The 25826-nt window shown below is 42.0% G+C and overlaps 1 protein-coding gene across 3 annotated transcripts; it reads left to right on the forward strand.

The window, feature by feature from the left end:
* Nucleotides 1-1159: 1159 nt before the first annotated feature.
* Nucleotides 1160-24549, forward strand: STX11 (syntaxin 11). 3 transcript variants are annotated; one of them, XM_045008318.1, is made up of 2 exons: nt 1160-1781; nt 20915-24549. In XM_045008318.1, the coding sequence occupies exons 1-2, from the start codon at nt 1493-1495 to the stop codon at nt 21784-21786; spliced, it is 1161 nt and encodes a 386-aa protein (XP_044864253.1). In that variant the 5' UTR covers nt 1160-1492; the 3' UTR covers nt 21787-24549. The 3 variants fall into 3 exon arrangements, with proteins under 3 accessions (XP_044864253.1, XP_044864255.1, XP_044864254.1); XM_045008320.1 differs by lacking the exon at nt 1160-1781 and adding an exon at nt 2269-2285; XM_045008319.1 differs by lacking the exon at nt 1160-1781 and adding an exon at nt 17116-17167.
* The last annotated feature ends 1277 nt before the right edge of the window (nt 24550-25826 follow it).

Below are 25826 nucleotides of genomic sequence, written 5' to 3' on the forward strand. Positions count from 1 at the left end.
TTCTGCCCACCTGGCGCTTCAGCTGGGGAGCGGGGTTGTGATGTGGGAGTTTTCTCCACCTCCCTGGTGCTCCAGCTGGGGAGCAGAGTCGGGGTGTGGAGGCTTGCCCTGCTCTCCAGCCAGGGAGCAGGCGGAGCAAGGCAAGCTCTCGTGCCTTGACCCCGCTCCCCGGCAGGAGCACCAGGTGGGGAGGTAGAGCAGGCAGGATGCCCATTTTTCCCGGGGCCAACAATTGGCTGGTGGCCCTGGGCATGCCCCTTTGGCCCAGTGACTAATCTGCCACTGGGAGGAGGGTAAGCTTCAGGCGAACCAGTGGTAGCAGAGGAATCCTCAAAAAAGGTAGTCCTGCCACTTGGGGAGCCAGGACCGGTGTGGGACTGGGATGGGAGCCGTTGCCGCTGGAGAGTGGCTTCTTCCGGAGCTGGGTGCACGCATGGGGCCCCAGGAGGCCCTGGCCAGAGCGTCCATTGCCCTGCAAGGCTAGCTGGAGGGAGTGTAGAGGCCCCCCATCATTGCCCGCCCATCCAAATGTCCCATCTTAGCTACACCACTGCTCCCGATAGCCCATGCTCTGATCCATCCCCACCCACTCTGGTCCCCAGGAACTCCTGTTCCTCTACCCTGCCTGTAACTTTAATCTTCACCCCCTCACTCCTTCATATCTCCCCCTATGCACCCTGCTGCTTCCTCCTCTGATACTCCATTCTCAATCATCTCCTCTCCTTTCATTCCCCTCCCGTGCACCCTCTGCTCCACACACTGTTATTTAGCTCCCCAACCTGCTCTAACTGCACTAACAACAAGGAGTCCTTGTGCCACCTTAGAGACTAACACATTTATTTTGGCATAAACTTTCATGGGCTAGAACCCACTTCATGAGATGCATGGAGTGGAAAATACATTAGGCAGGTATAATTACACAGCACATGAAAAGATGAGAGTTGCCTTGGGGGGGGGGGGGGGGAGAGAAGTGGTCAGTGCTAACGAGACCATTCAATTAAGGTGGAAGAGGCCTCTCCTCAACAGTTGCCAAGAAGGGGTGAATACCGAGGGAGGGGAAATCACTTTTGTAGTGTGCTAATGAGGCCAAAGCAATCAAGGTGGACCATTGCAAACAGCTGACAAGCAGTTGTGAGTATCAGCAGAACAGAGCAGGGTTAAAAGAGCCGCTTAAGGGCGCTTGTGCTGACCCCTTGCACTAGGCGCCCACCTGCGGCACAAGGCCCCTTCTGAGCCAGAGCACCAGGAAGGGGGTAACAAGCCGCAGTCAGGGCACAGCAGCTGGCTACAGCCAGAGCCACCCACACTTCCTAGCAGCTGGGGAAACCCCCTCGGCCTGTTCTCGGCTGTGACCCACCGCCAACCTCTCCCCTGAAGCAGGCCCGGGGGGAGTAGGAGGGGACTGCACCCGTCGCTCCCCAAATCATCCACGGCTCTCGCAGCAGACCCTGGGCGAGGCCGGCGCACCTCCGACCGCCGGGGCTTCCCCACCATGCCGCGGCAGCCACCGGGAGACCCCTCCCCCCGCGGGCTCCCAGGCTCTGGAAACCCCCAGCGCCCCGCAGCGCAGCATCCCGCGGCCGGTCACCGCCCCGGCCTGGAGCTGCGGCCCGTGGGCCCGGACGGGGGAGGAGCCTGGGCGGGGCGCGTGAGGGGCTGGGGAAACTCCCCGCGCCCAGCCCGGCTTGACAGGCTCGCTGGAGGCAGCGGCGCGTTTCCGCGGGAGGACGCGGCTGGAGCCAGCAGCGGGGACTCAGCCTCTCGCCCGGCTTCCTGGAGCGGTGAGTTCCGCCGGGGCCCTTCGCCGTGCGGCTCGGGCAGAGCGAGCCTCCCCCGGCCCCTCTGGGGATGGCGGGTTTGGCGGCGTGCGCCCCTCCCCGCTCTAAAGCCCCCGTCTCGCTCGGCTGCTCGTGGGAGCCCGGAGTCTTCCTGTCTCCTCTCGGCCTCCGGGGTCGGGGCGCGCTCCTCGCTCGGCTGGGGTGGGCGTGAGCCGCGCCGCCCGCCTCGGGGGAAGTTGTAGCATCTGCACTTCGCCGAACAGGCCGATGCGGTCCCTGCCGGGGGGAGGGGCGGGTGGCAGGGGACTAAGGGAACAGTCCGCACACCGGGCTAGGAAGGGGGCTTGGGGCGCCCGGGACAGATGGTGGTTTTAATTGGAAGAGCATCAGCCAGTAAGAAACTAGACACGTTCAGGTTCCCTTCAAATTGTGCCACATTTGGAAACCTCCGGAGAAATATTAAAACTAACTTCTTTCCATCTCGCCGGAGAAGTGCTTGAGACGCAGGTAAAGTACCATGGCCCTTTCAAACAGAAGCAAAAGAGAAAACTATATTCGAGTATAGTAACCAGCTAGTGTTGTGAATGTGGAGGTGCTTTGAAATAGTCTTTTTTTTTTAATTTTGGGAAAAGAGATGCAGTGTGTCTGTTTTTCAAGAAAGTACCAGGTTTAGAAGGTGAAAGGTGAATTTATTTCTGTCTGAAAGGTATTTTAAATCCTTTTTGAAAAAAATATATATTCAGCTGTATTTCTTAGTCCTGTCACTAAGAAGAACAAAATCAGGATCTCCCTACTCCTCCAGTTTATGTAACCTAACAAATGCTAACTTCATTAACAATTCTGATTGTGTATTAAAGTCCAAACCCAGCTAATATGTGTATTTGCCTTTAGATCCAGAATATAAAAAGCCAATTTACTCTCCCCTTAGCCACCACAGAATGACCCATGATTAACTGACTGAACAAGTATCAGAGGGGTAGCCGTGTTAGTCTGGTTCTGTAGAAGCAGCAAAGAATCCTGTGGTACCTTATAGACTAACAGACGTTTTGCAGCATGAGCTTTCGTGGGTGAATACCCACTTCTTCAGATGCAAGTTACCTTTCTTTGGCTCTTCCTACTAACTGATTAGAATTGATTTTCTTGATAAAATGAATAAGTACCTCCATATATTTGGGATGGCCTTTTGTAATACAAACTGTATGATAGTGGGACAGGAAGTGACTAGAGACTGCCATTGGCCTGAAAATGGTAATTTAAACTTCATGTTCCTAATCTTGAATTGTGATAGTAGGAATTAGAATTGTGAGGCTTTCTTTTCTTTTTTTTATTATGTTTTTAAGTGTTCAGACATTGAAGAAGGAAATCAGTGGCTTTTATACATGGCCGAACCATTTGAGGAGAACTTAAACTGTGGCGTGATTTTCTGATAATACTGTTACTTGCACTTTAAATTTTCAAAGGGCTGTGCAAGTGTGATGCTCCTGTATGATAGGTAACAAAGTATTCTTATGCAGATTGAGAAGCTGAGGCTGAGCCTTTGGTTACTCTTTCTTATGGTGCCCTCCACCCATGAATAATTGTCACTTTTCTTCCGCTTAAGGTTTGAGATTAGCTACTGCTCACAGACTATTGAGTGCCCAGTTAAATATGGCAGGTGTGTTTATGAACCAAACAATGGATTTAGCCAGCTGGTCTTCATGTTTTGTTTTTTTCCTTTAGTCTAAAATGGTAAGGTAACAAGTGTTGTTAGGCTTAGGTTTCGATTAATAGAGGGGTGAGACACAACATCTTGTGGATAATGTGTCTAATGTTTCAGATTATCATTTTCTGTGGTAATAGTAGCTTCTGGTCATTGCAAATAACTTCAACACAATAGCATACAAAATCACATGCCATACCACGCTGTCATGAAGGTTAACTAAGTAATTTGGTTAGATTTACTGCTGTAGTTTTAATGGTAAATAATAAACTGCTATTTGTATAGTGCTGCGAAGTCTAGACCTATACTTACATGTCTGGGGGGCAGAATGTGAGAAGGAGAGGACCTCTATTTGACAGAAATGTAACACTAATTTAACATTAGTCAAAGTCACTAATTGCTTTACGGTAATAGTTTCTTTGCATGTTTATGGGGTAAACTAGTGTGTGGGGAGTGGTGGGGGGACAGTACTATAGTACATTACAACTATAGACAGGCACATGTGTTGTACCTGACTCAGAATGAAGGGGGGGGGGAGGGCGGGGTGAAGAGAGCAAGAGGAATTTCCTGTGGGTTTGTGGTGCTGGAGCAGCATGAATAGGGTTCCACACTGCAGGCAGGATCTAGTAGGAGATTTAAAGCCATGTTCTGTACTAGGGTACAGAGTAATAGAGTGGCAGCCTGGTAGCATACATGCTTAAGTTCACTACAACTTTCTATCAGAAACATTTTCAACTATTAAAAAATGTGGTGTCTGCTTTCCTCAACTTTTTTTAATTGAAAATGGTTGCCCAAAAAATGAAAATATTTTCATTTGCAATTGCCAAACTTTTTTTTAAATGAAAAGTCAAAATGTTTTGCAGGATGGTTCCAGCCGTCTCTTTCGCAACCACTGAGTATTGGATTGTTTCACTGAATGTTTGTATTTGAAAGAGAAGTTTGCAAACTGAGACCACACACAACGGGGGAGCGGGGGGAGGGAGTAGCCCTGGTCACTAATGGTATTTGATTGTTAAAAGAATTTCACAAATTGAAGAGTTGGTCAGATTTCCAGATGATTTCAGACAAACAGACCTGTGGCCTGCCTGAATGAAAGCAGAACTAATAATTACTACCCCCCCTCCACCATAATCATCTGAGTCTTATTTGGCTCAGGTCTGAACCAGCTCACTGTTATCCATTCCTCAATCTCACCTGAACCACAAGAGACACTCAACTACTCTCTCCAGGCCCGCGATAAAGCTGATGAATGTTGTAGTCATTCTGAAAACACTTCAGTCCATGCCTCCTTGCTAAGTCTTTTTCATACATCTAGACCAGGAAAGTACCGAAAATACCCCTCTAGAATCTATTGGAAGGAAAGAAAGAAACAAATTACCGGGGGCAGCCCCATATACTTCTACAAATCAGCACCTCATTATCCATAGATCAATGACTGCTAATAGATCTAACATCAGCACTGCAGAGCCTTTTATGATACTGACTTGTGTGGCTGCAGTTGTGCATTAGAAGTCAATTTGTAAATACAAACAAGAAAAACACCCTGTGAGGTTATATATGCTTGATCAGGAAAGGACATTCTAAGCACCATATGCCATAATATTCCTAGTTAAGCTTTTGAACCGTTGTCAACATTGCTGGTGTCCCAGGAGTATATAATAGATTTCCCTAAATAGAGGGGGGGGAGATGGTGTATTCTCTTTCTTGTGAAGGATGATCTCATTAATCAGTGCTGGTGATTTTAATCTTTGACTTGCCTTTACACAACTCTGTATATGACAAGTGGCCAAGGCAGATTACAAGCTACTGCTTTAAATGTACAAGAAGATGTAGAGGTTAACTTCCTCGTGGTGGTGGCTTTCCGTTTTAAGTCAAATTGCAGGCTGAGGGGACAATGGGGGGTGACTATGGGTCTTGCACATGGCTGGACTGAAATGAACTAGAGTGTAAGATCAACCCTCCGCTTCAAATTAGTTTCAGTTTACTTCTCAAAAAAATCTACTCTAGAAGAGTAGATATGCATTGAAGACACAAATGATATAGGGACAACATGATCCTGCCACAGAGAGAACAATTTACTCCTGGGCTCCCAGGCATGATTGCTGTTAATTTTAGCCAGGGGCTTGCCTTGGGAAGAAGTGCAGAATTGGACCCAAAGCAGGAGTAGTTACACTTTCTGTATTTGGAGTGGAATTCTTGTCAGTATTTTGCAGCTATAGACTAAAGGTCAGGATCTGTGCTCTTTCCCCAAGTGTAATAGGGCATGTGTAGAAAAGTGTGGGGTGGGAAGAGAAGGCTTGCATTGCAAAAGTGGATTTTCACTTCCAGGATTCTCTCTTGTTACAGGGGTATGCACTACAGAATAATCAGTACAAAGCATTCCAGCTATTGGCATGTCCCTGTGCTGAGTTCTCAGGGTGTGGGTGTAATTGCTGGGGGTATCTCCTGGGGTCAGTTAAGCTGGCTTTTTGGACCCTTTATAGCTTTTGAGCTGCTGTAGAGGTTGCAGTAAACCCCAAAATTGGCCCCTAACTGTATCAAGGCACTAACTTAGATTAATAACTATTGAACAATAATCTGTTGTAACACAACATGTTGGTTGGCGATGGTTTTTAAAAATGCTGTCAGATCAGCAGCATAACTATATAGAATGCAAACTTCCCCATTGTGCCCCCCCATGATATTCCAATATGTACATTCTAAATTCTGTGATTTATTTGAAACTTAAAAATTTCCTCCACTCCTATCCTCAAACTTGCATCCTGGTGTAATGAGTATGGTCTTATGGGCTTAGACTGTTCAGAATTGTCTATCTTAAACCCATTTATACTGAGAATTCTAATCTAACTGGTAACCACTGACAACCTCATTTTACTACTCCGATGTATGTTTAATGTCCTCTTGCTTGTTTTTATTTATAAATTCTATTTCATAATAGAAATAGCATTTCTATGATCATATTGTACTTATGTGATGTGATGTTTGGGGGACCACCCAGACCAATAAAGAGTTCTGTCACATCTGCTTTGTAAGTTTGGGTATCTTAATACTGTGCTGCTGTGGTTCAGTGCTCTGACACCAGTAGCCAACTTACAAGCATAAAGTCCCACTCTGGCTTCCACCAGCCTCGTTGCATGGCAACCTCAACAATCCCTTTTGGTCCGAGTTCCTTCCCTCTAAATCCATCTTCCCCGAGTTGTCAACTATCAGACACTCAGCATTTTCCCCTCTAGTTCATCACCCTCAAAGATGTGAAACCTGCCCCCAATTATTAGTTCACTTTGGCACACACACTCCATACAGTTTGCACAATAGAGATCTGCTTGGGGTAAAAATTAGTTTATTTAGTAGAAAAATCCTTGGATTCAAAGATAAAATAATAAGGAAAAGCAAATGCATCTGAGTTGCACAGAAAATAAAGATGTAATCTCAGGCTTTACGCTTTTGTATTAGAAAAGGGAATATAGGTTACCTATTGCCTCGAACAGTTTCCCAGTATGCCCTTGGTCCTAGAGAGGATCCAGTGCTTCCCAGACAGTATCCCACTTCCTTGCTGGCCCTCAGTTTCTGGATAGCCTTCACTTCAAATCCCTTTCCTTTTAACAGGATTTGCAGTTTGTTTGTTTTCCTCCTCCCCTTCCCTTTTTCTCAGTGTGGTAATTCATGGTGACACAGAGCAGGGGGTTTCCCAGACTGGGATTTTCCTTTCAGGTTTCAAATTGTTTGTGTTTTCCCATAGTAAGAGACAATGGTGGACCACTGGGTGGACAGTGTAGGTGCTTGGAGCTGGTTTTGTATAAACACCTGGCCTGGGAGATGTCTTTCCTGCCTGATTGCCTCCCCACACTGCTGTGAGATGTTCTAGATGTACTATACAATTTTCTGCATACATTTATAAAAATCTGTGTGTGAGCATGCATCCTAATGACCATTAAGTTCAGGACATTACAAGCTTTCATAAAAGATCTTGCCTGACTCTTTTTTTTATTTTTATTTTTATTATATACACAGTAACAGTATATACAAACAGTTGATTCAATTGCTTATTCTTTGGGATCCATTGTCTCCTTGGTGTGTCAGGACCCTGATTCTTTCACATGGGTACAGTCACTCGATCCTGTCTTTCATACAGGGATATCATGGTGATTATATGTTCTAAGCATTGCAGCAACATTACATTATGTGCATTACAATATGCGTAAGTGCTTAGTATTATTAATACCTTGCCTAATGACTCATAGTGAGCCCAAGAAGTATAGTAATTGCCCAGAAATGCATGGATGGCTGTGTCTTATTGCTTGTATTAGTGGTATGTATGTAAGTGTTACTGTATGATTTGCATAATGTATGATTTCTGTGACTCTATTCAAGTCACTTAACTCCTCTGCTCTATTTTACGTAATTGCCAAAATGGATATAAAGATAAAAATATATTTTGAGATTTAAAAAAAAAAAAATTGTGTAGGGTAAGAGCCCAGAACACTGCATGGGTAGCTATAGTTGTATTTTTAAAACATTGAAGAAATATTTTCTCAGGAGTTCTGTGATGAATAGATGTTTTTTATAAAGTGCCATACAAATGCTAAAATTTTACTAGAATGGGTCCACTAGCCCCAAGCCTTCAATGTTTCTGATAATTGCCTCTTGAAAAACCACTTTAAAAGTTGGTAGACATGCACAGTCTCCAGTACAAGCCTGTAGAATTACGTTCCTGTACACCCAAGGGCACCCAATTAATTTATCCTCTCCCCAACCCTCACCCAAATCCTTAGAACGCTTTTGGCATAGACGTATTATCTTCAGTCGAAAGGAATCAGCAATATCGGGGAGGGAACAAAAATGCTAAGGTTAACTCTGTTTCATGGGCCTTATAGTGAGGGTGAATAAAACTTTTTTCCCTCAATCATCACAGCCCTAGTATAAGACACTCAAAAACCAAACTTACTTAGCTGTAATCAGTCAAATTCAGAGAGTGACTTCCAGCATGCTAGACTCCATTATTCATACCCTCTTTCCCATATTTGTATACCAAGATGACCAAGGGACTCTTACTACTAATCCAGGTCAGAAGACTCATAGGATGCTGGAAACTGGTCAGTAGTGATACACGAGCTGTACAGAATTCTCCCACGGAGAACTTGGAAAAATGAATTTATGGTCTCTAACTCTTGAAGAGATTTGAATCCTAGCTGAGTGCCATAAAAAGGCTTTCTACTCTGACTAGCCGGGAACCATAGGCACCCACTCTGTGGGTGCTCCAGGGATGGAGCCACCCATGAGGGAGAAAAAATTGGTGGGTGCTCAGCACCCACTAGCAGCTTCCCACCTTGCTCCATCTTACTTCTACCTCCTCCATGAGTGCGCCACTGCATCCTGTTTCTCCCCCTCCCTCCCAGTGCTTGCACTGTGAAACAGCTGGTTTGCGGGGCGGGGAGGAGGGGGAACATGGTATGCTGGGGGAAGAGGCGGGGCCAGGGGGGATTTGGGGAAGGGATCCAATAGGGTCAGGGGGCGGAGTTAGGGCAGGGACTTTGGGGACAAAGGGTTGGAATGGGGCCGGGGCAGGGGGCATGGGCACCCACCAGTGCCAGATAAAGTTGGTGCCTATGCTGGGAACTAAGTTGACTTGCATGTTGTGGTGCTACTAGAAAACAAACAATAAACAATACTTTAATTTCAAATTCTTGCCCACTGCTGGCATATAAATCAAGGAAGGAAACAAAGCAATTATACATGTATCTATATCTTCACCTGTTCCCAGCCCCCATTTACTGCAAGCCTTCTGGATAAAAGGTCCAATAAAACTTTTTCCTTGCAAAAGATGGCTGGTACCACCAGTAAGGGACTCATTAATATTGGCATCCAGATAACATGATAAATGGTACGTTGGAAATATCAAGATAGACAGGGTCATGGAATAAGCCTGGGAAATATGAGATATGAATAGAAAGACCTGGAAAGTGTTACTCAGGAGGTGCAATACAACCTTACTCTGAAGTTGTTGAACACTATTACAGAAATGTGGACTAGTCAAACAGGACACTCAAAGGCAATTAACATTCAAATGGTTAGTGCCTCATTTCATAGTGCTAGAGGCACCAACCATTTGAATGTTAATTGTTTTTGATTCCTAGTTCTTCTTGTCACCTGGGGAAGACAATAGACATCCTGAAGATTGACTACTGGATAAACAAAGCCATCAAAGGTTGGAAGCATCATTGAAAGATAACATGTCCAGGGAATTAGATATGGCATTAGACATGGGTAATTAACTTGTTCTGGGATGACATCATGCTCTGAGATGGGAGTCAGTATTCAAGAACTTTGCTATTTAACTATTCCATGGGGTGGGGGGAAGCAAGCTTATCCTGGAAAAACTTAATTAAATGTTAAGAAAGGGAAAAGAGAAGTGTGAGAGCAAGTCTTTAAAAGAGAACTGGCCTATGACCTCGTCAACTGGACACACTCCCAGGTAGAGTAACTTAAAACATAGGGGTGGATAGGATGAGCTCTCTCTCTGCCTATCAGAGAGGAAAGGAAGCAGGTCATAGCTGTAACGTGAAATGGATAACCTGCAATATTCTGTTGATGAATTTTTGATAGTTGTATGAGATTTCTGTAGGTCTCTAAATGTTAGTGTTAAAGGATGACTTTTTTCACCCCAAGATACTTACATCTTGAAATTTGGGGAGAATGAGATGATTAAAGTTTTCTTAATTCTCAATGTTTAGATAAAATCCTCCACTTCCTGGTTTTAGAGACTGTAATGTTCTACTCTGTTATGAGCAAGAGATCTTAGAACTGCTCCAGGGCAGACAGGCAGAGTCCCAATTACTAGGGTATGACTTTGCCTATGTATATGTAGCATTGTCCAGATCTGTTTTTCCTCTCTCCCCAAAACTAGCTAAGTGGCTTGAGGGATGGGAATCTGTAGTTCCACAAGCTGCTGGCTATGGTGGAGAAATTGCTTCCCTAGACTGTCAGGGAGTGATGTTTTGGGAGCTGGCAGAGTTGTGATAATTTCAGAAGTACAGGATGCTTTCTCTAAGCAGCCCTTGCTTCTCTGCTTATATTCCCCTTCCTTTCCCTGCTACTGTTAAGTTCTAAAAATGCTAAAGAAATAGTTCAATAGCTAGTGATCTTCTTTTATTCCTATAATTAAAAGGCCATAATTTCAAAACATTTGATTTAGTGTGTACTGTGATCTCAAGAACTAACTTCAATATCAGCTACTACTTACTGTGCACAGTGACTTTTTAAAATATACAATATGCACTCTAATCAACATTGTGATACCTTTGGAGAGATGACTGATCATTTTCCTGTGAAAGCCATCTTAGCTTTTACAACATGGATTTGTTATCTGTTCTCCAAGTTAATGTTGTATCACACTATTGCATTAACATCCACCAGACAAATTATTAAATCTACTGTACAAATAAGTACTACTTTCATAACAGAAATAAGTCACTAGAAAATTGTCACGAGGTCAGTGTCGACATCTTTTAAAATGAACACTTCAGTTATATTGTTTCTCTTATGTAAAATCAGAATAATTTAAGGAACAGTGAGAGACTGTTGTCTTGTGACTGCATTCTAATCTACTGCCAGACAAAGGAAAGCTCATCTCTCACCAACAGAAGTTGGTCCAATAAAAGATGCTACTTCACCTACCTTGTCTCTCTAATATTCTGGGACCAACACAGCTACAACAACAGTGCATATATACATAAAGGAATGCTTGGACAATCAAATGATCTAACTGGGTGAAAGCCCATCAGCACTGAATTGTCCACAAACAGTGTGGGAAAACTACTGAAATTACTGAGATGGATTATAAAGAAACTTCCCTTGTGACCAGATTATTTCATAATTGTCCACTGCAGGGTTTCTTACATCTTACTCTGACACATTGGGTATTGGCTATTGCTAGAGACAGGATACTAGAGTAAACAGACCACTGTTCTGATCTAATATGGCAATTCTTATGTTACCATATGTATTAGCTCTTAGCTTCTTTGAAGAAGTTACAGATGAAAGAAGAATGTATATTGTCTCAATGCATTTTACAAATGTTTGTATTTTATCTTTTTAGATGGCAACTGACACTTTGTTTCCATATCATGTTGCTATATCCACATCCATTTTAGTATTAAGATTTTCACCAGTACTTGAAGTAAATACCAATTCTCATTAATATTACTCGGTGGATTAATTTATTAATGCTACAAAAAAGGAACAAACATACACTGAATTTCCCCAGTGCTGTTTGTGATATATGGAGCATTGAAGGCTCTGGAAATTGCACTAATTTTCCTTCTCAAAAGTCAAGGGCACTGGACATGTACATCTTAAAACTTAAACAAAGGTGTTTTTTGTTTGCATGTGTAAGTTCCGGTTATCAATTAACTTTTTGGTGCTATCTACCATCCAAGATTTGGCCTGCTATGATACACATCAGGGTTTAGTTGACTGCCTGAATCAAGCAGTAATAACTCTTCCTAAACTGAAACTAGTCCTTTGCCGTTATAGAGACAATCGTTTTGTTTTTTGCCCTTTTTAAATTTGGAGGGTGAATGCTGCTTGGAGGTGGAATAACTAGTGAAGCAGCATGATGTGTAACACTGGAGCAATGGTTGAAATGAATGCTTGCAGCACTGTGAATAATAGGTCACCTGTGCCACTGAATTCCATTGTTGCAAATATCTTGTTTTGACAGGAATTTTAAATTGCATCAATTCAGAGCCCTCATTATCTGACACAGCTTTTGCTTGTACGTAAAGTGTGCTCTGCCCAACCCACTCAATAACCAGGCATTTCAGAGAGCTAAACATAGTTGCAATCTTATTGCAACACATACCACATCAAGAATTTGTAACCCTCCTGTGCATCATGGGAAAACTTTGTGATTGTTAATAGACAGTAGTTTCATTCTGTCATGGGAAGATCACTATGGGACAGATTCTCAGGTGGCTAAATTTAAAATTTACACCAGGAGAGGATCTAGCTTCAGGCACCTAACCTGACTGTTACACACAGTAGCCTATATTCTCTCTCTGTGTGTGTGTATACAGTTGAATTGCAAAAGGAAAATACTCTTTACAGGGACAGACTTGCTGAAAGTGTACATTTCAAAATAAATATTAAATTGCATATAAAAAATGAAGGTCATCTAGTCCAGTCCTCTGCACTGGTGGCAGGACTAAGTATTATCTAGACCATTCCTGACAGGTGTTTGTCTAATCTGCTCTTAAAAATCTCCAATGATGGAGATTCCACCACCTCCTTAGGCAATTTATTCCAGTGCTTAACCACCCTGATAGTTAGGAAGCTTTTCCTAATGCCAACCTAAACCTCCCTTGCTGCGATTTAAGCCCATTGCTTCTTGTCCTATCCTCAGAGGTTGAACTTTTTCTTCCTTCTCCTTGTAACAACCTTTTATGTACTTGAAAACTGTTATCATGTCCCTCCACAGTCTTCTTTTTCCAGACTAAACTAATCCAATTTTTTCAATCTTCCCTCATAAGTCATGTTTTCTAGACGTCTAATAACTTTTGTTGCTCTTTTCTGGACTGCAATTTGTCCACATCCTTCCTGAAATGTGACGCACAGAACTGGACACAATACTCCAGTTGAGGCTTGAGTAGAGCAAAAGAATTACTTCTTGTCTTGCTTAAACACGCCTGCTAATACATCCAGAAGGATGTCCACTTTTTTTGGAGAAGCGTTACCCTGTTGACTCATATTTAGCTTGTGGTCCACTATGACCCTCAGATCCTTTTCCATAGTACTCCTTCCTAGGCAGTCATTTCCCATTTTGTAAGTGTGCAACTGATTGTTCCTTCCTTAATGGAGTACTTTGCATTTGTCCTTATTGAATTTCATCCTATTTACAGTACTTCAGACCATTTATCTGATTTGTCCAGATAATTTGAATTTTAATCTCATCCTCCAAAGCACTTGCAACCCCTCCCAGTTTGATATCGTCCACGAACTTTATAAAAGTACTGTCTGTCATTATCTAAATCACTGAAGATATTGGACACTGATAACTACTCTCTGGGAAAGATTTTCCAGCCAGTTTTTCACCCACCTTATAGTGGCTCAATCTAGGTTGGGTTTTCCTAGTTTGTTTATGAGAAGGCCATGCAAGACAGTATCAAAAACTTTAGTAAAGTCAAGATATATCACATCTACCACTTCTCTCCCATCCACAAGGCTCACCCTGTCAAAGAAAGCTATCAGGGTTGGTTTGACATGACTTGTTTTTGACAAATCCATGCTGACTGTTACTTATCACCTTATCTTCTAGATGTTTGCAAATTGATTTGCTTCATTATCTTTCTGGGTACAGAAGTTAAGTTGACTGGTCTGTAATTCCCTGGGTTGTCCTTATTTCCCTTTTTATAGATTGGTACTATATTTGCCCATTTCCAGTCTTCTGGAATCTCTCCCCCATTGTGCTTGATCTTCACAATATCACAGCATTGGACAGTATTGCATATCCCTAAGTGAGTCTTTATGCTAGCGTGCAAAATATTCACACCTGTTCACATAGGGCTCAATGAAATCAGTTGGAGTGTTACCACTGATTTCAAAGGGTGAATGTTTAGGCCAATACTTATGTATGCAGTGTGACTAGCACTGTCGGTCCCAGGATATAGGAGACGAGCTGGGTGAGTATCTTTTACTGGACCAAATTCTATTGCTTGTACTTGTCAAAGAATAATTTATGTCCTAGTGCTATTTAATTATAATGACGCCACCCATAGCTAAGGTTTCCCGATACTCTCCATTTTAAGACACTGCTTTCAGTTGCTTATAATTAGCTAAAATGGTTTGGCTATTTCTGTGAGTGAGATTGGGGGAAATGCATTGGTAAAACAATGTTAAAAGCATTTATACCCATTTTGCTGAGAAACTCTAGTGCCTCTGTGACTTGGAGCAGGAATTTGAAATATGGCAGCTGGGTTGCCCTGGTGTTGAGGGATGTGCCTCTTGCAATTGATGTGAAAATCCACCCAACTTTGACCAAGTTACAAGCCTTTGTAAATAGTAACTTACACATACATGCTCAGTAGAGATTTGTTAGATGTTGGTGGCAAAATTTCCTCAAAATTCCAGCTGCAGTGTGCATGCTCCAGCCCCTGACAACCCTTGTGTGCTGATTAGACTCCGCATGTGCCAGCCATACGGAGTGACTGAGAATGTTCCATCCCAGAGACATTGGGGGGCCAAGCAGGACTTTCCTGCAACTGCTGCTCCTTATAGCTACAGGCTGGTGTGGTTTCAGGTACCAGAACTGAGAGCAGGAATACTGTCTGTCTTGTGCTCTGCATACCTCCTGGTGGTGCCCAGGTAGTGTGGTGAAAGGGGAACATCCTGACATGCTTGAACATATAGGGGTGTAGTGGGGAGCAGACAGGCAGGATGGAGGATGCGTTCTGGGAACAGAGGGAGAAAGGGGAGGATTGGAGCAGAGGAAGGTGGACAGATGGGGCAGGAATGGCAGGGTCAGACTGGGTGATATGGGGCAGCTGTCTGCAACCAATAGAACATGCTCTTTCAGAATCTGGAATAGAACCCAGAATTCCCTAGTCCCAACAGTTCTTTGTTGTCAGTCAGTCAGTAGCAGTAAAGTGACAGTGTGTCCTCCTCCTCTAGTGGCTTACCCAAACAGTGCATAACAGCCTCTTAATGCTACCAGTTGACCCATTAACTGAAGTGGAAGAGGTCTGATCTGTGGTGACCTACAAAATTGTGCCAAAAAAACCAAACCAAAACTATATTCAAAGAACATTATGGTTGCTAAATCAAGCAGTCAAAAGTTAGGAAATGCCAGGATTGAAGTTGCCTGTGCAGCCTTAATTCAGCTCCTTTGTGCATGTGTATTATGATCCAGTTTTTAATTACATGATCACATACTGTTCAGAACTGGATTCTGTTCCTGCCTCTGTCACAGAGTTGCTCTGAGATGCTGGGCAAATCTCTTTAACTAAACTTTGTGTGTAGCCACTAATTGTGTGTTCCTCATTAACTTGTCCCCAACTTGAGACCTTGGGGTCAGATTCGCAGAAGTATTGAATGTTCACTGCTGCATCTGAAGTCAGTGGGAGCTGTGCTTCAAATATGTGAAGTAATTGCTTTTGTAGTATCTGAAAAATCAGGCCCTAGGCATCTTATATTGGGCACCCAAAACTAGTGGACCAATGAGTTTTGCCCTTAATCTCTGTGCCTTATTGCCCTTTTATAGATGAGGATTAACAGCTTTCCCCACAGTTATTCTGAAGATAAATTATTAATGTTTTTGAACACTCAGCTATTACAATGAGTACCATGGAAAAGCCCATGAGGAAATTAATACTATACTCAGTGCATGGCTCAAATGGTGTGTAAGAAATAAAACCTGGGGTCATACATGGAGTATAAAATATCAAATAGCTACTCATTCGGTGAGCACTGTCCATCCTGTTCAGTGAATGTGGCAGGGGCTGTGTGTGTGTGTGTGTGGCGGGGGGGGAAGAGTATTATGTGATCATATAATTAAAGACTGAATCACAATGCTATATGCACAAGAGGGGAGCAAACGAAGGTTGCACAGACAACCATCATCTGGGCATTTCCCAGGGTTTTTTTAATGCTTGACTTTGCAACTTTAACATATATCTGAATATAGTTTTTCTGTATGTTAACATGACAATGGCACTTTAACCAGGATTCTACAGGCTTGCCAGGAAGGAGTTTCGGTACAATAGTTTCATATTACATGTTGTCTCCGTAAGTGTGAATTGGCATCAACCACTCTGACATGATATTCCAAGTCCTCTTCAGTCGACTGTGGCATTGCAATAAGTGTAGAATTATGAACTATATCTCTTGCCTGCTCAGCTGTTTTTCACACAAATTTTTGTAAATATTTTTTCCCCTTCTTAAATTGACAACACTAGTTACTGGGCTGTAACAGGAGGTTTTGACCATCACCAGGTAGGGTTTGTTTGTTTTTGTTGGTCTGTTAATCAGCATGTGAACACCAGATTTAGGGGAGTTAGGTACTTTTGAAAAATCTCACTAGGCACCTATCTGCATCTTTAGGCACCTAAATAGGCACTGAACATCTTGCCCTAGACTGATTGTTGAGCTGTACAATTATGATCAGCCTGTGCATATAGACCCATATCCAGTTCTCTTTGCCTCTGTGTCTAGAATTTGGGTTTGATTAGCTTTCCTCTTATTTACCTAATTTGGGGAGCACTCACTATATGGACCAGAACTGCAACCCTCTATCAAACACTCTGTGTGTGACAGAGAGAGAGAGAAGAGTTGGCTAGTCACATAGTGCAGGCTTTCATAACTTCCAACTGCTAAATCATATTAAAAGATTACTAAAAATACACTCCTTGCTTGACTTCTTTTTTAATGTAAGTACAGTAACTTCTCTAGTTACTACAGGGATGTCATGATGACTGACTGAATGGGAGGGAGGTGATCCACAAGGCAGTCTCTCTAGAATTGTGGTCCACACTATAAACGTGAGAATCTCAATGTAAATAAATCTAGCTATATAATTCTCTTTGCTCTCTTTTAAAGGAATTAAATCTTGGAGCATTTCTTGAAGATACTTTGATAGCAATGCTGGAGCCATATTGAAGTGAAGTGAATACCTTTCAAAAACAGTGCCCTTGTAGAGAAGGTGTGTGTATTAGCTTTCTGATATATAAAATGATGACTCTTCCTTATCTCAAAAGGGTGTTGTTAAGCTAATTCATTAAAGTTGGAGCAGTGGTCCGATTGAAGCCCCTATGTCTGCATGTGCTTCAAATTGCCTCTTATTCACTAAGGGATTTTAAATGGGAACATCTTTCTCAACTGACACTGGTTTAGTACCTTTGCACCTCACCCAGAGAATTAGCTTACCATTAATAGTGCTTTTATTTTAGATCTAGTGAAAGCAAACTAGCATCACTATATATTTGACATTTTTTTAAATTTATAGGCTAGATCTGCAGTACAAGATTTTTTTTTGCATCACTGGACTCCAGTAAACAACCATACTGGAATTATTGCTGCTAAAATGACAGCATAGTTACAGTGATGACACTTGATTGAGATGAATGTGGTTTGTTTTCACCTCTTTACATTTTGCAAAAACAGCTTATATTAAAAAAAAAAAAATCATTCCCCAGCAATATTGGGAATGCAACTATTACAGCATGGAGGACCCAAAAGTGAGAGTCTAAACAAACATGAAACTGCCCTCATTGTATTCAAGTTCTCTGTTTTGACAATGAAAATCATACATACACACATGCATGCGCTCATGCGTGTGTATATACACACACACACTCCAACAAGCAGTGACAAACACTTCTAGTGATTTTTAGATATTAGTAACATAGGTAAAGAAGTGTGGTCATAAGTTGACAATGTTCCTTTAAGTCCATTCTACATACTAAGGTGTGAAACTAGTGGTGAAGGCATTTTCGCCTATTACAGCTTGCCTACAGACATCTCCGTTGGACTTTTAGTTGGTGGTACTCAGGAGTGCAAAGGTAACCCGACAAAACCCAAAGCTATGCTGTCTTATTGAGAGCGCAAACAGCCTTTAAAGAGACTCACATTTTTAGGGGTTAGTTCTCACTAAAGAGAGAAGTGGGTATAGCTATTTGTATTTCTGTAACACAAATGTCTGTTTTACTTTTTATGTATTTATTTTTTAACTTCAGTTGCTGTTTGTGGGTTTTTTTGTCAAATAGTCTCCTGTGGTGGCTATCACCAAACACTTTAGCATTGTGCTAGTGCATGATAACTGAAAGGAAACAAATTTGTAAGCAAAACTATCTAAACTGTCCTGTTTGTGTGTTTCCTCTAAACTGAATGAAATACAGAAAACAAACAAATGGTGCACACGGTGAAGCACAGTTTAGATTCTCTAAAAATATTCTTGCAGTTTAAAAAATCTTCAGATCCTGTTAAGAGTAGGGAATTCATTTTCAATTATTTTCATCTTGGATTTAGACTACTGTAGTACTCCATGGGCAGTTTGAGCCTTTAGTGTGGCTGAATCCATAGTCTGCCTCTCCAGTACTTCACAACAGTGCCCAAGTCAATTTCATATTATTTCACATCTTCCATTTCATTAAGGGTGGCATGTAAAACTTGGTTATAAAACCTGACCATGAGAACAGGAAGACAAACATCCTCTCTGAAATCGTTAGGAGTAAATCATTCTGTTTCATGAGAAGGTGCTCTGGGCCTGCTTTTAAAGCAGAAAGAGGCAAAAAATATCCCAGGAACACAATCTCATGCTAGGTCCCAGTTTTTAATTTGTCACAAGCTTTTTGTGGAAGACTGAATTCTATGTCTTAACAGGACCAAAACCATCTTTTCCTTTTTCTTTTTGGTGTTTTTGGGGGGGGGGGGGGGAGGGATGTCTCATGCAACACTGCATTTAAATTAACAAATTAAAAACTGTTTTGGCCTCAAAAAATGAGAGGTTTATGTGCCTTAGCTCATTTCTGCTACTGTGTGGTGATTTAAAAATACACACTAAACACTTTGATGCTATTAGCTGTCTGTAGTATAGAAAAATTGTGCAGTGTAGCCGCTGTTTGTCAGTTCTGCTGACAAAAAACTTTCACCCCCAAAGAGTGACATTTGCGTTGCCGACAGGATAGCGCTCCTGCCAACAACACACTATTCACATTGGCACTTGTTGTGGCAAAACTTTTGCCTTGGGCGGGGCGGGGGGCAGGTGGTTAACACCTCTGAAAGACACAAGTTTTGTCATTCAATTGCCAGTGTAGACATAGCCTTATACAGGTGTAAAGAATGTGGGTGGGTTTTTTGTTTGTTTAGCTTATTGCCTGGAAGGGAATAAAGCTAAACCCAAAAAGCCACTATTATGCCAAGGTAAGAGTGTCTACCCCAGGGCTATACTACTATAACTTTATTGGTTTCACTGGTAAATTTTGCCTTGGGGACAAGCCATAAGGCCCCAATCCTGCAAACACTTGCATGTGTCCAGTGTCTTTAAATAGGGTTATTCATGGAACATGAATAAGTGTAAGTGTATGCATGAGCATTTGCAGAATTGTGGCTTAAAAGCTCTTTAAAATCCCTAGCAAGAGTCGTGCTAAGCCTGTTCTACAAAACTTTAAGGTATGTGTGTCAGAGGGTAGTTACTGTGTGAGGGGCTGCAATTAGGATTTTGTTTTTGTTCCTTAAGTTTTAAAAACTATGCAACAGATCATAAATCTGCATTTTTTTTTTGACTGTCACTGGGTCCACACCTATACCCTTTGGCCATGTCTGCACTAAGATTTTTTTTAAATAGTTGACACTAAATTCATGGTAGTTAACACCTTTTGTAAAGGCTAGTGTGGACATGCCCTTGAAAAATGAAAATGTAATATTTGGTTTAGTGTAAAAACATAGACCACAAGACGTAGCATGCTTATTGTATTATTCATGTACGTATTTAATTCAGTAATCACTCTTTAATTTAAATGGCTCTGTCATGGAATTCCAGCTTCTAAATTGCAGTGCCACAGAAACCTTGCTTTAGTAAATTTGATCTCTTGTATTTTGTCGATGTTTTGTCTCAAGTACCAAGAATTTGAAAATAAACACAGTGCTCCAATAATGGAAGAGACGTGCCACTAGGATAATCTGATGTTTAGTTTTAGTTTTTATTTAGCTCTATGAAGAGTTGGTTCTGCGTCTGCTCCACATTTAGTGCTCACTGAATTTAACAGAAGTTCAGTGCGCTGGATGATGCCAGAATTGGGCTTTAACTGACATGGATCCCCTTAAGTGCTCTGCTCCTTTCCTAGAATCCCAGCCTGAACCTTTCCATATCAATCCTTGTAACTAGTTCTTTCCCTGCTACATTTTTTGTGTGTGTTTGTACTCTGCAAACATGTTGATAGGTTTGCAAAAACTGAAAAGGCAGAATTCTAAGTTTTCTGATCATTGGAGGTTAGTGATTCAGTAAAGGGTCAGGGTCTAGAAGGCATCTAGGTGCAGAGAAATCTTGAGGTTCTTTTCCAATTAGATGTGTGGTGTTCTACACACAGCAGTAATGACTGCAAGCTTCTTATTAAGCCTTAATTATGTTTACAAGAATCATGGCAATGTTTTTTTATTTTAACTATTGACAGGTTTTTTGATGTACAGCTTTCAATAGTGCATGATTAAAAAGGTGGGGGGGGGGAATATTTCTGAGCCCTATTGCCACCACAAGGGGACTCAGGTGCCAGTGTCTTAGCACCTCTAATCCAGGGACCTGTCAAGCGATGCAGGGAAGTTAAGAGAGGATGGTATTTTGTGATGTGTTTTATGCAAAGATACTTTAAATGTGAAACTTAAATTTTTTTAATACATTCTTTAATTATTCTGTTTGTTTTTTTCCCTTCTCCCCAACCCTCTTTGCCTACAGGCAGGATGAAAGACCGGTTAAGTGAACTGTATGAGTTAGCTAGGCTTTATAACCAACAGTTTCCTAACAATGAGGATGATGAGAGTTTACCTCATGAAACCCTCCTGTTTGAGACTGATTATGCCCTTGCAGCTCTTTACAAAGATATCCAGAGTATCAGAACAGACAACCTCCACCTGAAAGAGGATGTCAGACGGCTAGGTAAACAAAATAATCGCTTTCTTACCTCCATGCGGCGTCTTAGTAGTATCAAACGAGATACTAACAGCATCGCCAAAGACATCAAGGCCCGTGGAGAAGGCATCCACAGGAAACTCCAGACAATGAAAGACTTCAACGAAGATGCAGAAACAAAACATGGCACGATGTCTGTCATAACCCGTGTATCGAAGAATCACTATGTTGACCTCATGCATGCCTTTCAGGAAGCCATGTTTGAGTACAATGAGGCAGAGATGAACCAGCGGGAGAACTGCAAGATTCGGATCCAGAGACAGCTGGAGATCATGGGCAAGGATGTTTCTGGAAACCAGATTGAAGACATGATCGAGCAAGGCAAGTGGGACGTTTTCTCTGAGAATCTCCTGTCTGATGTCAGAGGGGCTCGTGCAGCGTTGAATGAGATAGAGACGCGACACAAAGAGTTGATGAAGTTGGAGACTCGCATCAGGGAGGTCCATGAGCTCTTTCTGCAGGTGGCACTACTGGTGGAGCAACAGGCTGACACCTTTGACATCATTCAACTGAATGTGGAAAAAGTTGAGGACTATGTCGGAGAGGCTAAATGTCAGGTGAGGAAAGCTCTGGAATACAGGAGGAAACACCCTTGTCGAACACTCCTCTGCTGTTGCTTTTCATGCTGCAAAAGATGATTCTCCTACTCAAGCCATTACAGACCAACTTGAATGTGCCCTAAGACTGTACAGTTGAAATAGTGCTTTTAAAATGGGCTACTCTTTGGAACAGGGTTGGTTGTGGGAGGTTGGGGTGGTTACCCCTTGTCTTAGATGGAGATCCCTTAAGCACATTTATGTGCTAATGAAAGCCAAATGTTGCTTTCAAATCACTTTTTTATTATCTTAAAAAAATCAAGCCTAACCTATTTGACTGTAATCAAGGCTAGAGTGCTTAAGAGAGCCTCATAAAATGATACATGCTCCAATCTGACACCACCTAGTTTAAAGAATGAATGAAAGGCTCATAGCTTCCTGAATGAAGGATGAGTGTTGGTGTACCATGAGGTGGCTATTTTCTATCTTCCACAGTGAGACTGCATGGGGTTCAGCTCTATTGCTGTAGTGAAGTAATTCTGTGGTGCTTTGTAAGTTTGCCTACCTTTAGGAAACTTGGAGCACACATGATGCAATCCTTGAGCAATTCATTGCCACATTCATTTGAAGAAACAGTAAGTCTGTTAAACTATTAACAGAAAATATAGAATTAGTTTCTTAAACCTTCTTTTTTACACAAGGAGCTTGATTCTGATCTCTCACTGGTTTTACACCAGTGGAACTCCTTTGAAATGAATGAAGTGAATTTTGATCCATTCCAGTGTAGATAAGATCACTCGGTCCCAAGAAGTGGTCATTCCTTCTCCCCCCGCCCACCCCAAATCCCTTTAATCATTGTGAACACACCTGGTCAAAATTCTGGTAACAGGAAACACTGAAAAATTAAGACCTCTCCAACTGATTCTTTACTTTAGTCATTAAAGAACATTAAATAGAGTATTTAAAGTTTGTAATGTAGTCTGCTGGAGGACTGAAAATGGTCATGGCAAACTTTTCAAAGATTTTTAGCCCTGTAAATAAAATTAATGCAACTATCTCCTCTCAAATGTGATGGAGGGCAAATGCAACATTTTAGAGATTCACATGCTCACAAATTGGAAGTTGTAGTGACAGATTTACCTTGTAAATAGATGCTTATTTTTGTAAGAAAATGTATTGATATATTGTTTGTATATGTTAACATGAAGGTATTAATAACAATGTTTACTCTGGTTAGTATATGAAGACTGGTGGGGCGTCTTGTGCCTCTGGGACAACTGCACATTGAAAAGAGAATAGACCCCTTTATTCAATACTTCTGTATGAACCAACATTTTGGAGTCAAAATGACTTCCTTTTATTGGATTTGAAAAGTTTTCCCTCCTTCTAAAACCTTCTCTGACCATATTAGGTTTGGACAAAAAGGGAGGAAGAGAAATTTAAGGCCAAATTTTGCAGTCATTAATTGATTACAGTTCCCATTGGTTTCACTTGATTGAGAGATGAAGAATTTGGCCCTTCCTTTTGAATATGCACAATATTCCAACTACAGTATTTCTAAGCAGCTTTCTGCTACATTGTGATTTATTGGTACTTTGAACTCATACAAGACTTTTTTTTTCCAGAAGTTAGTGACGTCAAAGATCTTCTGTTTAACTTATCCCCCTTTTTTTGTCCTTTTTAATAATATATTTTAACATTTCACATTTGTATTTTGGTGATTTCCTGCCTAGTTGCACCCAGCTATCCTTTTGCACCCTTCATAATGAAAGGTTTCTTTCTCTCTTTTGCACACTAAATGTATATTGTAACATTTTTTAATTACTTATAAAACAATAAGGCCTTGCAAAAACAAATTGATACTCACTTCTAAGCTTTCTTTGCCTAGCAAGAAAATGTTTCTTGCTGGTCAGGCTTGCCACATGGAGGATGAGAGAGTTAAATGAACTGTGGACAAGAACTTTTTTTTCTCAAGTTGAAAGTCACTTTGCTTTGAATTAAATATTATATGAAGCACCTATGTCTGTATTTTCATGTGTTCATTAGTTAGAATTTATGTAGGGGACAAATGAGCCTCAAACAAGAGGGTGTTTGTGGTATACAGTGAAGTCTTGAAGCCATCAGTGTTAGATTTGCTTGGGGAAATTCAAACAATTCAAATCTGAACTGCAAGGGGGAAGAGAATGGGATGTGAAATGCACTGGCTGGCACCCATTACTAATATTTAAGAGCTGTTGTCATGTTGAGTAGCACCTTACTCCATAAGTAGTCCTAATCACGTCTGTGAGACTGTTCCTGAAGAAAGGTACATGTGCATGAGGATATCAGAATCTGGACTTAAAACAGGCCACAAAAACCTCAATCTATTTGCTCTGTATATTGTAGCTTTTTCCTCCCCCTTTTATGATAGTTATGTAAATGTTCTAATTATGTTTTCTGTACATGTATCTAGAAATGCAATAAAAGTATCTCAGCATAATGGTAAAGATACATAGTCACACCTTGAATCAGCAGGTCCAAATAGTTTCTTGCACATTGATGTTCTGTAGAACTTGGAAAAAGTCACATTACCAAACTATCTATCCCTCTTTCATCAACTCACACATGTGCCTGAAACATCAATGTGAAAAAAAGTTCTATTGTTCCCTTCCACTGTACTTCACACCATGTTTTTTCAGAAGATCTTAAACATTCATCCATTGCAGGAAGTACAAATTAAATCCAGCAGTTCTGAGAGATCCTTAAGATCATATTTAAAACATCACATTGTGAATATCCATTCTAATGCTGCATCCTCAGTGGCACACAGGAAAAGGAACTGAGATAAGCAAGAAGAAGAAACCGATTTTGAAACAAGAAAATAATTTATGTTGTGAAAATAGTTAAGGCTTGCATGCATCCCAACAGGCTCTGAGTGGCAATCCCCAATTATATAGTTTTTCTACCTTGGCTAGTATATAATGGAGAGGCATATTAATTTTATAGTATATATCTTGTAAAATATATTCTTAAGAAAGCTAAAGCTTGCAAAGTTGCTTTTTAAACTCCTTCAGCAACAAACAATATTAAATCTCTTTTGAGTACTGTAGTCTGTCTGAATGCGCATTGCACAGTCAATACAGGCCTGGGAGAGTGAGCTAGCATCTATTCAGATGTGTGCATCATCAATAAAACTCTTAACAAATTACTAGTTGGAGGGCCAGCTTTGGCCATTAACACTCATATAAGCACTACAGAAAACAATGGAGTTGTACATGTGTAACTGTTGTCCAAATTTGACCTGCAAAACACTACTTGTCTGTCATGGTGATGTTTGAGCCAAAAAGCATTTGAGTACAAAACCCACACAGAGAGCTTGATCTTCAAATCTTGGGGAGTTGGGATGAGGCAGAGAAGAGAACATTGTTTAGCTTCCAGATGGTGGCAACCAGAGCTGGAAGTTACAGAAACACCAGTGTGGAATTTCTCCAAGTTAACATCAGTTCCATTTTTGTTGTAGAACCACATGTTAAATAGGGAACTACGTTCAGGCATTGGGTTCTGTTTCCTGTAACTAGGTATTGCTTAATGCTGTGCTTTTTGACTTTACCTATCTGTGACCTTGCCTTGTCCTTGCGTAGTATTTTGGAAAGGATGGATTTCACTGTCATTACAGAGAATGAAACCCAATGTCATGTCCTTGTCGGCAGGGGCAGCTCTACAAATTTGGCCGCCCCAAGCAGTCATGCCTGGGAGGCGCCCCCAAGCCGCGGGAGCAGCGGACCTCCCGCAGGCATGACTGCGGAGGGTCCGCTGGTCCGGCGGCTTGGCTGGACCTCCCGCAGCTGCGGGCGGTTCGCTGGTCCGGCGGCTCCGGTTGAGCTGCCGCAGTCATGCCTGCGGGAGGTCCAGCCGAGCCGCGGGACCAGCGAACCGTCCGCAGTCATGCCTGCGGGAGGTCCACTGGAGCCGCCGGCCGAGCGTCCCCTCCGCAGTCATGCCTGCGGCAGGTCCCCTGCTCCCGGGGCTCCGGTGGACCTCCTGCAGGCATGACTGCGGCAGGTCCGCCGGCCCAGCCTGCCGCCCCCCTGGGAAAGGGCCACCCCAGGCGGGTGCTTGCCCCGCTGGGCTCTGGAGCCAGCCCTGCTTGTAGGATGAGTGGG

The sequence above is a fragment of the Mauremys mutica genome, chromosome 3 (genome assembly GCF_020497125.1).
Source record: "Mauremys mutica isolate MM-2020 ecotype Southern chromosome 3, ASM2049712v1, whole genome shotgun sequence".
NCBI classification, from domain to species: Eukaryota; Metazoa; Chordata; order Testudines; family Geoemydidae; genus Mauremys; species Mauremys mutica.

Excerpts from the sequence above, each read along its gene's own strand:
- STX11 (XM_045008318.1), top strand. The coding sequence starts at position 1,493 with ATGCCGCGGCAGCCACCGGGAGACCCCTCCCCCCGCGGGCTCCCAGGC. Across the intron at positions 1,782-20,914 it reads TCGCCCGGCTTCCTGGAGCG|GCAGGATGAAAGACCGGTTA; the intron begins GTGAGTTCCGCC and ends CTTTGCCTACAG.